The 15,869-nt window shown below is 40.8% G+C and overlaps 1 protein-coding gene across 1 annotated transcript; it reads right to left on the bottom strand.

Moving 5' to 3' along the window:
- Positions 1-315: 315 nt before the first annotated feature.
- Positions 316-15,269, bottom strand: LOC115367012 (integrin alpha-6-like). The gene is made up of 25 exons (XM_030062703.1): positions 15,088-15,269; positions 14,780-14,901; positions 14,582-14,661; positions 14,213-14,501; positions 13,666-13,785; positions 13,214-13,427; positions 12,688-12,884; positions 11,734-11,822; positions 11,478-11,605; positions 10,751-10,837; positions 10,604-10,668; positions 10,255-10,400; positions 9,500-9,646; positions 9,164-9,285; positions 7,916-8,072; positions 7,391-7,474; positions 7,209-7,288; positions 7,004-7,078; positions 6,553-6,655; positions 6,256-6,432; positions 6,066-6,167; positions 1,913-2,023; positions 1,542-1,646; positions 1,082-1,207; positions 316-396 (listed from the first exon to the last, which is right to left on the bottom strand). The coding sequence occupies exons 1-25, from the start codon at positions 15,267-15,269 to the stop codon at positions 316-318; spliced, it is 3,189 nt and encodes a 1,062-aa protein (XP_029918563.1).
- Between the last annotated feature and the right edge of the window lie 600 nt (positions 15,270-15,869).

Genomic DNA, 15,869 nt, shown 5'->3' with positions numbered 1-15,869 from the left:
TTTACAAAAGTAGCACAACCAGGATGACAGCTGCATTTGCAATTGTTTCTGTATTTACATTTGAGTTACAATATGACACTGTATAAAAAGACATGAGCAGATTAGAAACCAGGACCTTTCACGGTGCACACCTTAGACCACTGAACCAACAGGATACTTTTATTGATTATTATCAACGCATCTTTGTTTTTAGTGGATAGTAGACAAAGAAATAGAGGCGAGATGGGAGTGAGACAGAGGCAGACTCACAGCCAGACTCAAACCTACAAACCCCACAGACGCACCAGGATGCCCCAGAAATCTCATTTCGGCCCTTCAGGTGAGGAGCGACTTTGTATGTTCATCAGCGTGATGCGAGGATCTCTTGTTATGCATGGGACATGTGATGCATCCACACTGAGAGGGACACAGGCAGAAAATGCAAAACAGTGAGTGTAAGTATCCAGCGGCAGCAAGTAGTTAAATCTACAGATCTGTGTAATGTAGTTGTCACATATTTGTACTTACCTGGAGCATTTTCATTTCAAGAGACAATATGTATCACCACATTTCATATCAAATGTTTTATTTCTTACATCAGTTACACCTAGTTAATTACACCTGCAGTTGCCTCTAACCTCCAAGAAACAGGTTTTGCAATTAAGTAAATTATTGAGGTAACTTTTGAAACCTTAAGGCCAATGTTACACAGTGCAATGTCCATGCAGTAAGTCCAGTGTTGTCACCAAACCCATATGAAATATTCCCAATGATGATGTGAACCCAGCTCAACATCATTATTCAGCACCTTGCAGCACTATGAGCCTATTTTGGCAAGGATGTGACTGTAGTAATCAGAATACTGCGAGTGAACCTGCAAACAGCTGAGCAAAGCCTCTAGAGGGTAATATATTATGACTAAACATACCCCAAACAAACACAGAAATAAAGCGCCTCAAACGTTTTATGGTAAAGAGGATACTTCACCTTTCACCTTTTGATGCTTTGTATGCATAATATGATCATTTCCCATTGGCAAAATTGTCTGCACAAGCGATATCACCAGTTTTCAAGCAGGATTATGTTGGATTTGACTGCTTACCTTCCATAACAAGAAGCCAAGTGCAGTCAATAACAGGAGTCCAGCCAAGACTGTCAGGAGGATTATCCACCAAGCAACTTTGGTGAAGTATTCAGCCTTTCTCTCAGGGAATACTGTCAGCTTCACCTGTGAGCGAAGCAGACACAGTCATGACCTGGAAAAGCTGCGATACATTTACAGATGAGTAAACTCCAAACTCTGCCGTCAGTGATCACAAATATGTTTTCAGATGTATAGTTTTCAATGTATTTTCCTTCAAATCACATATTTATATTATACTGAGAGGTAAGGAAAAGGCAGGTGACAAAGGCAGATGTCATTCATGATGTGACCCAGTGTGAGAGGGAGGGATAATAATATAGTGAATATTTGCCTGGGATGAGGTTGTCTTCATATCCTTTTGGCCTAATGTGTTTTTTTAAATCAAAGTTTTCACGTATATAAAAGCCATATTCTTTACCTTGGTCCCTGGGTTCTCTGGTTTAAGTCCAATATTCTCTGGAGAGTCCATTAGGCTAAGAGTGGCATCCACAACAATGTCCAGGTAGTTCAAAGAGCTGTAATCCTGGTTGTTGAGCAGCAGAAAAGATCCAAGGGTGTGAATGGGAACATTTGGCAGTTTTTGTATAATGTTGATAAGCAATGTTCGTGATAAAAGGCAGCAAAACAAACCACAGGGCTCAATGTGTTACTGTACTACTATTTTTAGCCGTACCAACTCCTTGAGCACCAACAGTTGCCGTATGCATCACTGCCTACAAATCTATAATTTACTCAATAATATGCTGCCTGAAACTCATGGGAAGAAGGCATTTTACAGGAAGTGAGCACCTCTGAGAGGGTACTGTGCCAGAGGCGTGACCGCAGAAGGACCACTGCAGTGCTGTCCAGGCCCAGGAGGGGGCAGCGTATCTCCACACACTTCACTCCATCTGAGCAGGTCTGGAGGAGGGAGTTACAACATTCATACAGGACAACAGTCACAGCCAAACTCAGACAGGTTGCACTGTTGTGTTTTGAAGCAGTCTGTACTGATGAAGTATTAGTGGATGATGTTTACCTTTAGCAAATGGCATTGCCAACCTAAATCATACTGAAATACTAATGAGCAGTTCCACCCTTCTATCATTCCCATCAAATGAACTGCCTCTCTCTTCCCAGCTGTCCCAGTGTCATTAGTTGACACTTTTGTGTGATCCCGCTCCACCCCAACATCCTTTTCCAACCGAAGATACACCAAATTAAGGAACAAAGACGCTCTCAAAATGCAGTTTCGCTGTGACTGTAGTTTCAACTTGCAATATTTCTGGGCGCTGCGCTCTGTCATCCATCAGCACTCAGCTCTCTGAAATTCCTGGATTATTGTCTTTTTTTTTTGACACATCACTAATACTCATGTGAACAGGTTGTAATAATAATAATTCTAATAATAATAATAGATAGATAGATATATTTATTGATCCCAAACTGGGAAATTCTTATATAATAATTAATAATAAGTGATGGTGCTCAAATTCTAACTGAGATTAAATTTGGTTTGACTTCCCTAGCAATAAGCAAACTACATTTAAGTCCATATGACTTTTGATATCAAGCACTGGCTCATTGGTACGTGGTCAGTGTGAACTTAAACTAGGTACAAAAAAGCCACAAAGTGAGCTTTACTGCTAAACAAACAGTGTGAATAGATCCTCAAAGTTGACTACACCTTTTTCTTCCCCACCAAAGTATTGTATTTTTATACTTCTGAATTTCATAATATATTCCAGCAGCTACGCACAATATTTTGATGGAACCGTGCACTTCACGATACAAGCATGGAATTTGGCACACTGTTAGAGCATGCCCTAAGGATCATTTTTGGCTATAGGGCCATCGCAGATTTGTCCCGTGGTAACCGTGACAACCATTTTTCAAAATGGCTGCCACCTGCTGTGATTTTACCTGGTCCAGTCTAGTCTAGTCTGGTCCAGTGAACTTCCCATCCACCTGTCAGAATCAGAATCAACTTTGTTGTCAATGACATATTTTACAGGTGTAAAAAGTGGGTTAAATTATCCATTCATTCATTCATTCATTCTGTGTCCTTCCTCTTCCACCCCCAGTCACCTGGGGAGGGGAGTTCAGGGACTGCAACCATGGCCTGTCCCCAGCAGTGACCAGCGTGGTAGGCTGCCCTCTTTGTATGTTGTGCTGCTTGTGTTGGTGGGGAGTCCACTAATCGTTCTACATTTTTGGGTGAACAGCTGCTTCCGTGATTCCTGGCTACTAGTGCGGTCATTCAGGAATACCACAAATCACTCAAGAGGCTCCATCCAGTCACGAGTCACATCACTGAAGTTCTTCCATGTATCCCATGTCGTCTTCTTACCCCTGCCTCCAAATGATGACGCAGTGTCAAAACCAGTAAAGGCAAGCAGCATGATGAGTGCTGATTACCTATTTCTCAGTGGCAAGGGATGTAACACAAGTTGCCAGGAAGGAGAACAGCTCAGCTTTGTTTTCATCAATTCGTAGATACTCCAGCCAGTTCCCAGGAATGGCACTGGATAGCTGAATGTGTCAACAAATTCCCTTCCCTCTCTTGCTGCATGTTTCAGCCTTCAGCGTTTCTAGTTAATCAGACAATACCCCACAAAATTTCCCATCAAGAGAAAAAAACCTCCCTCTAATTGGCTGGCCTCCAGTCCAAGAAAAATCCAAGTCTCAACAAGAAAATATCATTCCTGAAGAATGACTTCCTTGTTCTCGAGGCTCAACATTGTATCACAGACATGTGATGGAAATTTGGATGAATTCTTTGAGCATGAAAACCAGGCATGTCCACCAGAACTGTCACAAATGGGCAGGCTGAGAACTGGTACCAAGTCGGACTTGGTGGGCTGTTTGATGGACCTGGTTCCTTCACATGAAAATGCATCCATTCCCACTGTCCAGGTCATCATTCCTGTGGTAGCCAAGGCACAGAAGGCAAATCACTCAAGAGGCTCCATCCTGTCATTTACAGTGTCTGGTGTGGTAGCCAAGGCACAGTAGGCACGAGTCACATCACTGAAGTTTTTCCATGTATCCCATGTCATCTTCTTGCCCCTGCCTCCAAATGATGACACATTGTCAAAACCAGTAAAGGCAAGGAACACTGGCAAGGCTTCACATCGATCTGGGCCTAATGCCCTCGCCATCTCATGAGTTGCTAAATGCTAAACTCTTTCCAGCTCCAAAGGCAACCCACAGCTGAGCAATGCTGAGGCGTTGGGCTGCCATCACTGCCAGTACCAGCACATCTGTGTCAACTGTGCATATAGAGAGGTTGTCATACCCTTCCTTCACAGCATCTTCCAGGTGTAGTATGATGCATGTATCAGCATCCACATGTGTGCATGGTGATGTATCTTGGGGCTGAGTACAGACGACTTCAACATGATGAGTGCTGATTACCTGTCTCTCAGTGACAAGTTGCCAGGAAGGAGAACAGCTCAGCTTTGTTCTCATAAATAATGTTATGGATGGGCAAAGAATTCATTCATTCTTGTTGAGACTTGGATTTTTCTTGGACTGGAGGCCAGCCAATTAGAGGAAGGTTTTTTTTTTTTTCTCTTTTTGTGGGGTATTGTCTGATTAACTAGAAACGCTGAAGGCTGAAACATGCAGCAAGAGAGGGAAGGGAATTTGTTGACACATTCAGCCACCCAGTGCCATTCCTGGGAACTGGCTGGAGTATCTACGAATTGATGAAAACAAAGCTGAGCTGTTCTCCTTCCTGGCAACTTGTGTTACATCCCTTGCCACTGAGAAACAGGTAATCAGCACTCATCATGCTGCTTGCCTTTACTGGTTTTGACACTGCGTCATCATTTGGAGGCAGGGGTAAGAAGACGACATGGGATACATGGAAGAACTTCAGTGATGTGACTCGTGCCTACTGTGCCTTGGCTACCACACCAGACACTGTAAATGACAGGATGGAGCCTCTTGAGTGATTTGTGGTATTCCTGAATGACCGCACTAGCAGCCAGGAATCACAGAAGCAGCTTTTCACCCAAAAAGGTAAAACGATTGGTGGACTCCCCCCCAACACAAGCAGCACAACATACAAAGAGGGCAGCCTACCACGCTGGTCACTGCTGGGGACAGGCTGTGGTTGCAGTCCCTGAACTCCCCTCCCCAAGTGACTGGGGGTGGAAGAGGAAGGACACAGAATGAATGAATGAATGAACCTGTAAAATGTGTCATGTGACAACAAAGTTGATTCTGATTCTGACAAGTGGATGGGAAGTTCACTGGACCACACCACCAGAAGCAAGCCTGGCATGTCGCAACCTCCTCTGCTGTGGTTGCAAAAAGGGGTGTTGTGGAAGATGCAAATGTGCCGAGGCAGCACTTCAGTGCACTGCCCTTTGCTACTGTGGTGGACTGTGTCATCATATGTAACTTTGTGTTGTCACACTTTCTTTCCTCTTTGGCTTTATTAAAAATGTCTTTAGGCTAAATGGTATCCTGTCTCTGTACTGCTGTATAGTTCCACTTTGGCCATTGCCATACCACACATGCATTTCATGGCATATCTGTCAACATCTTAGAAAACATGTACAGTATACTCTACCGAAATACATATTCTGATGGTTTTTACTATTATTTAATTAACTGAATGCCGGAAATATGTAGTTAGGTAGTTTCTAGCATGTTGTAAATAGTACCACTGTATTCCTCATCCACCAGGATCAAGATCCTAGGTGGTCTAGAACCTGAGTTACAGGTAAAATCACAGCAGGTGGGAGCCATTTTGAAAAATGGTTGCCACGGTTGCCACGGTTACCACGGGACAAATCTGCGTTGGCCCTATAGCCAAAAATTATCCTTAGGGCATGCTCTAACAGTGTGCAAAATTTCATGCTTGTATCGTGAAGTGCACGATTTTTTGCATAGCCGCCGGACTAAAAAATAACTATCATTATTACAATCGTCATTGTCATTCATTTCTTACCAGGGTTTTGTATTTCCTCTTTTTTGGGAAGAAAGTGAAGCCATCGGTTGAGAAGGCTTCCAGTTCAGCTTCGCGTCTTTTCCTTGCTGTATTTTCCCAACCCTTGAGAGAAAACTTTATTAGGTTATGGCTACAGGTTATGGGTGTCGCCTGGGAGGTTGAACCAAAAAACAAAAAAAAGAGGTGTTACCTTTACATGTTTCATTGGATTAATCTCTTGCACTGGTGAGCAGGGAGCAGACTGTACGCCCTTAGTGGTGATCTGAGCCAAGTACAGCAGCCATTTCCCTGTAGACGTCTCCTTAGGCCACAAGATGTTAAGTGACGCATTGGCAAAAGAGCTCAGTGACCTGCCCAAATTAGTTATCTGTTGAAAAATGACGAAGTCAACAGGTTGACACACTTAACACAACAGCCTGTACGGTGTAAATTGGTTTAATAAAAGCAGCCAGGGGATCACAGTTAGGTACAACAGATGGCAGCTCACCCTAAATTCATGCTGAACCAGGGTTCCAATTTCATCCTGTGACTTTATGGCACTCTCACCCCTCTTATCTTCCCCAAAAGACACCTGGGAGGGCGAGGCCAGCCTGACAAATTATATATGACATTTTCAATTATCATTCCATCACATGTTATGCAATGTTCAAGTTGAAGTTTATTTGTCATGGTTATTAAAAATACAGGAGAGAAAAGTTGGTGCCCTTATAAAATAGTGCCAATGCATATTTAAAGAGTAAATTACACCATAAAACAGATTAATTGCAGAAAAGGATGTAGGCTAATTAAAAAAAAAAAAAATGAAAAGACATTCAAATCTTTTAAGACAGTACAGGACATCAGACTAAGACTGCATGACCCATGTCAGTGATTCTGTCCACCGGAAGTTAAAAGTAGGTTAGAAGTAGGTTTTGTTTATTCCATATCCATGTACCTACCCAAACACCTGCAGCTCTAGGTCAAAAACCACTTTGGCGACCGCCTCAACTGGTTGTATTGTCTGCACGCTTGTCCTGCACCACAAGAAAAAAAACCAACAAACAAACAAAAAAAAAAAAAAACAAACAAGAAATTTATTCAGTTTTATTCAGATAGAATTAACTCAGAGTCAGGTTGCATCTCTTCTCAGTCATACATACTTACGTTTCAAGTTGTAGAGTAACATTAACATCTGTTGTGCTCAGTGAGATATGAGTTGTTGATATCAGGACGTAAAAAGTGACCTGTGGGGGACCAAACAGCCATGATGCAATGCAGAAGGCGACACACATACACACACACACACACACACACACACACACAGGAATTTGAACAGTTTTACTCACTTCAGCATCCCTTTGGAACGGGTTTCCCAGTTCACAGTCTATCAGTGTTCCCTTGTCATTGGCGGTACAACTCACTTGTGTTTTCTATGGATGCAAGTGCAGATATGCATGCACGCACACACACACACACACGCACACACACACACACATGCAAACACACACACACGCCAACACAGCTTCAAACAACATAACTAATCAATGCATGTGAAACATTTTGGTAATGACAGCAAAAACTGCAGGGCAGAAGTGAAAAAGCGAAGGGACTGCAGGAGGAGCAAAGCAGTGGAAAAAATATATGCACTGTTCATAAATTACCAAAATTGTGCGGAAAAAATGTGGGAGATAATAACTATCCAAATAGATCTATATTTTTTTAAAAAACCTTGCTTCCATGGCATACATACATACATTGTATTCAGTCTGTATTTTTACTCACTACTGAGCTCTGGAAGTGCCTGTGCAGACAATATGACCCAAACTGCACCTCTGCTTTCTGGTATGTATCATGGTAAAGTTTATACTCACTGATGCTTCACTGTGGATGACAGAGGAGTAGTGCAGGGTGTCTGGCAGCGTGATGACTAAGTGACTCTGGTGTGCGTCATCCCCTCCTCTGTTATTCACACTGATCTCCAAGGCTATGTCTTCATCAGAAGGGGTGATGACTGTAACTCCGTTCTCTCTAAAGACGCGAGATAATGTCAAATGAGTAACAGTGCGATCACACCTGCAGTTGGTTTTATTTTGTCTGAGCCGCAGTGGAAAAGTTCACCTTGTGGAATTGCTAAATTAGTTTTGTTCAGGTTCACACTGCCCAGTCAGAGAGGGGCTATTTCACAAAACAGGAATAGAAAGTTAACCAGATCACTGTGTAAAAGAAAGTGCCATGTCCTTGGTGAGAGTAATTTCAATGTGTAAAATAAAACTTGAATGTTAGATTTAGGAATGCGATTCAGTCATTGATGCTTATGAATGCTAATATTAAACAAAATTCCAGAAGATATTTTCCAACACTTAAGGTTATACAGCTTGCATAGTAATCCTGTTTTGTGGTGTAACCCACAGGTGAACCAGGGCTTGTATAATGTTTTATTTAAAGGGCTATTTAGGTCGTCAACAAAGAAACATAAAGTACCTGACACATAAACTTTGGTAATTTTAATTATAATAATTTTGTGGAGGTTAAATCCCTGTGGTCAAACTGACCCCAAACATAAAAGATGTTAGTAAATTTGAACATAACAGGAGGGTTAAACTAAGCCTGATGGACTTTTCTGTGTTCTGTGCTGTAATTCACCCCTGGTGTTTATACAGGTAAGAGCACATGAAACAGCTGAATATGAGCAGTAGTCAAACTCATTTTGTTATTTCCAATAAGCCCAGGCTTATCTGGGCACTTCAACTATCTTCAGTCTTTATATCCATATTGACCACACCTCATTAGAGAACAGAGACAAGGGGCCCTTTATACACTGGAACATTTTAATGATATCTTGCAATGCACCCATTAATTTTTATCAGCTCCAAGTGACACTGTTCTGTAGCTGACCTGGCCTTTGACCTCTTACGTCACCATGCAGCAGGACAAGTACCTCTATTTTATAAAAACCTTCAGAAATCAATAAAATATCACATTCAGTGGTTAACAATAAAATGCTTTACAATAAAAGTAATACTAATAATTCTACAAATAGAAACTGTTCTACTACTTCCTTGACTATAACTGAGTGTTGAGCACTGGTTCATATTAATAAGTGACTCTTTTTGTCTTACTTGTGCAGTGAGGTGAAAACATCCCGACCATGTTGTTCTTGTCTGGAACAGAACTTATATTGTAACTGTAAGTTACTCTGGCAAATGTTGTCACTGCCACAGCCCGGGTTTATTAAGACAATCTGTGGAAAAACAATGAAGCAGAAACTTTTTTCACTTCTTCAGAATATATTTTACACTCCCAGGTTTTAGGATTTGGCCTCCCATATCCAATCTCTTGAACGTGTACACATACAAACCTATATTAAAACCTTAATTTCAACACTTAATTGAAATTAACACTTACATAGACACACACACACACACACACACACACACACACACACACATTTGTACCTGTGTGGGAGTGTTGTCCTGTTGGTAGAGGTTGAGGACAGGAGGAACGTCGGGCAGACCACTGCCCTGCTGTGTTGTTTGACTGGAGTTCAGCAGCAGCACAGAGACGGAGATGGGGATACTGTGCAGCCTGTCCTTGATATCATGCTAGAAGAGATCAAGAGCTTTGTTGTTGATGGATTGTTTAGTATGTGTGTAACAGGGATAGTGAAAAAAATGTAGTCCTGATAAACCTGCTTATGCAATTATATTTATGCAATGTCAAAATGTAATACATATACCTGTTTTGTGGGAAAAGTTTGAAAAATACTTGTGATTTTGTGTTCCAAAATGCTGTTTTGGTATTTAATTGTGCTTTTGGATCATGACAGCAATCGTGATCTTTTCTGATCCCTCCTGGATTACAGAAGTTTTGCCAAGACTGGGTAGCTGGGACCTTTTACTACTGGTTGCTTTGTGATGTTGATGATCTATAAAATGAGGTTTATTCCTCTGTGGCACTTGCTGATTTGAATTTGTGACCCTCTGGTTTTCCATAACACCATTCGGAAAGTCTTATAAATCACATAAGCATTTGGTATCGCTCAAGATCGCTTTATCACAAATGATAAACCCTTTTTTGCATTTGGTCATTGGGGGAAAATTGGTTAATAGACTTTTTTGTTGTTTTTTGTTAATAGATTATTTTATTTTTTTTTACATGCTTTCGATGATATTCTTTACACGTTAGTGGAGAAAACAAAGTGAGGCGGTACCAGAAGCCTGAGCCGGGTGTTCGTGCAGACTTCACTCCCCTGCCCTTGCAGCTCCAGCTTTCCTCGAGACGAGCCCTGGAACTCCACTCTGGGAGGAAGCTTCATTTTTCTCCTCTCAGCATCAGCTTCAAAGGTATACTTGAGTGCTGCGGGGGAGACAGTTAAAATTATATTCACCACTGCTACTAAAACAGCCACTATAACTACTATTAGTACTGCTGCTACTTTAGTAAATCTTCATTTGTTTAACACTTAAAAAGCTACCAAGTAGTGCAAAATAAAAAGAATAAAAGAAACATATAGAGGAGGTAAAGGACCTTCATCAGCCAGGGATAATGAGGGTACTTACTCAGTTTGGGGTTGAAGGATGCTGGACGTGCTGTGTATGTAAAGCATGCCCGTGCTGCAAAGGAACTAGCAAAAAGACACTGGTGTCAGTAACCAGGCTTGAACAGCTGGGTTCTGTTACAATCTGGCGTCTTCACCAACATCTTACCATGTCTGTTTATTACACTGCTGCTTTATGTTCACTGCATTTGGTGATAGTTTGAGATTTCTGCTCACACTGACCACTGGCCTTGCCCTGTGACAGAGAAAGCCAGTGTGATTTAGGACATGCCATTCACTTATTTAAGAGTTTTCATGTTAAGACATTAATAAGTGTGGGAAGAATATCAGACAGGTGTCGAGAAATGGATGACAATGTTTTTGGCTCTGATGCAACACAATCAAATTAGTAGCAAAAGCCTGCAATAGTTTCAGGAAGTTAAATTAGTAGAATAACAATTACTGTGATAATGATATGTCTACATTGTTTTACAAGAAGGTGATAATATAAAAAATTATGAAAACGAAATAATGTTTGACAGGTAAAAGAAAAAAATAAAAATAAAAACAAAAGTTAAATGGCATGCAAAACAAAATAAAATAACCCTAAGTTTATGATAGTGTTTTTATTTATTTTCTTATGTGTTTTACGAGATGGTATTGAAGTTGGTCATTTGTGCTGAACACCTTTTCTCAAAATGTCTTCAACATGACTTTAATCATGTACTCAAAAGAAGCAGAGAATTTGAGTCCTGGACATGAAGTGCCATATGTTAAGTAGCTTATGTGATGACACCTTCAGGTCTAAAGGAAGTGCTAGGCTGAGAGGAAAACTGTCTCAGCTCATCCATACCCACCAGGATAGGAAAGTACTGGTGCCATTGTTGTAAAATCACCTGTAAATGAAGACAGAATCTGAGAGCGATCCGACAGCCAGGTCGGGGTACTGATTGTCATCCACATCCAGGTTGCCAGACAGAGAGTATCCAAACAGAGTTATTTTTTGAGATCCTGGTGAGAGTACCTAAAAATGCAGCAATAAAGCACAATCAAATATCACAGAAGCTCTCTACTGTAGAAATCCAAGAAGTGCCCCGGAACACTCAGGGATTCAAACCAGCCACCCTCAGATCATAAACCTGACCAGCTCACCTGTGCTGGCTTTTTGTGGATGCCGTCTGATGAGCCGTAGTAGAGGTATACTCGACCAGAGTCATCATATGGTGCTCCCACAGCAATATCTGTCAGCAAAGTTAAACATCTGAGTTCAGAGGAGAAATAGGGCCACAGCACAAATTAGAGAGATAAATCAGTAGTTACTTATATAACCCATTCTCCCTGAAAGTGGAATTTTTTCACACAGACTATAGAGAAAAGAAACATGTAGTACTAATCAGTTATGTCCTTTCTCTTTTTCTGTGTCATTAACCTTCATGTCATGTTTCAGACACATCATGAGGCAAAGGCAAAAGCTTGAAAACACACACGTTTTCAAGTCAAGAGTGGATATCAAAATCCATCCTTGCTTCAAGTTTCACCAAACCACTAAAGTCTGCAAATTTGAAAACAAGAGGGCTCATTTTGTGCAACCGACACAAAACATTTTAAACCACAATAAAAAGACCAAAAATGTTTCCAGTGTATAGTGCTACCGGCATTCTTCAACAGACAAAACAGTTCCAGTGTGCGGTGCGGTCTGAAAGCATAGTAGAGCAACGGAAATACACAAAATATAGTTTATTATGTGGTGGATACTGAAAATAATTTTAGTGTCTTTACTGTGGTTTTAAGTATTTTTTTGGTCACTTGATCCCGTTTCCTATTGCTTTTGTTGTCTTTCCAAAGAGATCTGTAGTCTGAGGATTTGCTGCCTGGGGTTACGTCCAGGTTGCGTCTATGCAACGACAGCTCTATTGATCAATAACTCGTACAACCTTATGGCAGAAAGACTAAACTATCCCTGTAATAAGCGGACTCTGTTTGAATTCTTAGGTTTCCATTTTTCAAGATGTTTTCATGCTTTAATGCATCTGGAAAGAGCACTAACACCTTGTGGAAAATAAAAAAAAACAATCATTTGTAACTCTCAATGCTAAATCTCACAACCTCCATAACCATCTTGATTGACATCTCCGATGTTTTCCACTGCAAGGCCAAACATGGAGTCTACGTGTCCAAGAAGCTGGACAGGCACAATCTTCTCCCAGTCTTTTCCTTTGTTGTTGATATAGATATAGACCGCTCCTCCGATTGCACCTTCTTTGACAAAGAACTCAGGTGCGCCCACAGCAAGGTCCTCCCACCTGGAAATGCCAAAGGAACGCTAAACAATACAGTAACTTTGGCAACAACCTTGCAGGAAGCATTTGCAAATATTTCTTAACACTGCTTTTGATCTACATGGATATCAGCAATAGGTGTGTCTAGTAAATTTCAATAGTTGGGAATTTTTGTTCCAAAACAAAGTATAGGCCATAAAGTGAGTTTGAAAACCAGAAAGTTGCATTGTTGTTATTATTATGATAATTTTGTACTAATGGAAAAGTAAAAATACAATTTATTCCCTGCTTAAAAATAGAAGTAGGTATTGTTAATTAATTAAACTAAAGCTGCAAACATTTAGACAACCTACCCATCTCCATTGAGATCCACCACTGCTACATCATAGCCAAAGGAGGAGGCCAGACCCGGACCAGAGAGAACCAGCTCCACAGACAAACTCCTCTCTGCCAGAGGGTCTGTCTTCAGAAACGCCACCTGGCCACTGTATCCTCCTCGAGGTGCTCCTGATACAATGGTCAGCTCTCCTTTCCTGGTTAGGGCCATTCCAGAATCAGTGGAGAATCCTGAGTGATGAAAAGTAAACATCTGCTTCATACAACAGAAACACTTCTTACAGGAATATGGTTACATTTTTGGTGTACCACTGGTTGTGGCTGAAGCAGGTCTAAATACAAATATTAAATGAAAAGAACATTCTCACTACTGATTTTTTTTTTTTTTATTATTATTTTTTTTTAGATTAAATTAATTTCAAATATGCCACCTCAAACCTCACTGAGTGTAACTACATTAGGAACTGACCTAGGTAGCTGTTGCTCTGCAGAGGGATGAGTCTTGGGTCAAGTTGGTCAATATCTCCAGTCTCACGAGGCTGCGCGCTGGTCACCTCCAGGTCGTCCAACGGCTCCATTCGCACAATTCCTTTGAGAAGCAGAACAGAAGAAAAAACAAAACAGCAAGATTTGTAGTCTTACATTGAGTCTTAGTAACACCAAAACTTCCCATGGCTGGCTCCACTCAAGCGTATATTGTACAATGGGTTGTTTTAGTAGTCTATAAAACATTTCATCTTTTAGCATGCAAATGTGTGCTTTTAATGAATGCTTAGTCAAAGTATTGCTTTTATTGCAGGCTGTAAAGCAACCTGCAACCATGTTATTGTCAGCACTGTGTTGTTCTTTTTTAGGTTTTAATGATGAAAAAAGAAGAATCAAGACCTAACTTTCTCAGCGTCACTTAAACCTAAACATTTACCACTGAATTTTTTTGGTTTTGATGCTGTTAAAAATTAAGACAGTGATTACAATGAAAGCCCATCTCATTTTGGTTGATAAATCAAATATGGTACCTTTCCACCGATAAGCCCCTGGTGCCCCAAATATGAGAGATGTGTTGTCCTTGGCAAAAGATGCTCCATGACCCTGTTGGCAGTACGCAAACCACTCATGGTCTTTTTGACGTCTCGTTAGATGTTCAGCATCGCAAACTACCCTCCTCCAATTCCTTTTTTCATCTCCAACATGCAGGTCATCTCCAACATGCAGGTCATCTCCTAGGATGTAGCACTGGCCCGTCACCAAGTAAGGAATATAAAGGCTTGGACTTGGGCTCCACTGCTGGTATCGATGAGCACAGGCCTACAAAAGCAGAATGGTTGTCACAAAAAAGTGGAATTGCTCATTTTTAATGTGTTTTAATATGAGAGTGTCTTCCTTACCATAATGTTTTTACCGGGACCCTGGCTTGTCACTCTAACCCCCATCCACTGGTTGTTTATGCCTTTACTATCAAGAAACTCTGAAAGAAATCAGTTGAAAGCTCACAAAGTAGCCTCAAGTGCCAGTACAATACTGTAGCAACACATTAAACACACAGTGGTGAGTCATAAAATTTCAGATATAATACGTAAACAAACCATCATTGTCAAACTCAATAGGCTGACAGCTCTCGGATGCTGCAGTCAGTTCACACTGGTAGACAACGCCTGTTACATTTGCTTGGTTCTGATGTTTTGAACGTGGAGCTCCAACCAGTAATCTGGAGAAAAATACCTCAAGTGTCATTAAGTTAGAAAATGACATGTAAATCTACACATTTTCTATTATTTATTCTTCCCAAAGTTGATTTACTCGTAAAATTCAGCATTAATAGTATTATTTACTAAATTAACAATGACACCGCAGTTCCTTACTATTTATTTACATTTGATTTCATTTCACTCACAGTTTCTTTCTGACGGGGCTCAGCTGCTGGTGCAAGGCGATGGAAAATCCAAAGAGGCTCCCTGGATCCCCATTCCTCCTCAGTACACTCTGTGTGTCCAGGTTGAAAGCTGCAATATGAAAGATACACAAGTGCCCGATGCTCCATAAATATACAAGGACTATCTGCCAATGGTTCGTCATGATTTTGTAGGTTGAAATTTGTATTTTGCTTTGATTCAATAGTTTCTCATGCAGTGCCCTTGCTCTCTGAAAGTACAGAGGGAGAGTAAAATGTCAGTACAATGGGATTGGCCATATAGGAGGTGCTAACTGGCTCACTGTAGACAGACAAACAAGGTGTGGTGGCAGGAAAAAGCTGTGCTGTACAACTTTATGGGCAGATAACTCTAGTTAATATTAACCATTTGGGTTTTGAAGTCATGTCAAATGAGACACACCCTTTGACCATAAGTCTTTTCTCCTGGGATTATACTGACTGTGTTGACAGTTGGTTATGGCTAGTTAATGAGAAGATTAAAAAGTATAAACTACGCAAAAGCAACCAAAAAGTGGAAACAAGTATGTGGTTGAACGTCCTAAAGATTTTATTTATTTATTTATTTTTTGCCTACTCTTGTCTAGGCTACATTTACTGGGCAAATGTGTTCAACAGCACCCTGCTACTCTGTCACACCTGATATGATACATTTTTTTTTTTTTTTTTTTGACTGTTGGCCATTACGCAAGAGTGAAATGCCTTATTTGAAGAGCAGTGGGTGTGAGGGAAACTGTGGTATTGGT

Source organism: Myripristis murdjan, chromosome 10 (genome assembly GCF_902150065.1).
Source record: "Myripristis murdjan chromosome 10, fMyrMur1.1, whole genome shotgun sequence".
NCBI lineage: Eukaryota > Metazoa > Chordata > Actinopteri > Holocentriformes > Holocentridae > Myripristis > Myripristis murdjan.
The sequence above is the reverse complement of the archived record's forward strand: the minus strand, read 5'-3'. Positions and strand labels throughout refer to the sequence as shown.

Excerpts from the sequence above, each read along its gene's own strand:
- LOC115367012 (XM_030062703.1), bottom strand. The coding sequence starts at position 15,269 with ATGACGAACCATTGGCAGATAGTCCTTGTATATTTATGGAGCATCGGG. Across the intron at positions 11,823-12,687 it reads CAATCAAGATGGTTATGGAG|ATATTGCTGTGGGAGCACCA; the intron begins GTTGTGAGATTT and ends CTTTGCTGACAG. Across the intron at positions 1,208-1,541 it reads CAGAGAACCCAGGGACCAAG|GTGAAGCTGACAGTATTCCC; the intron begins GTAAAGAATATG and ends CTTCGCTCACAG.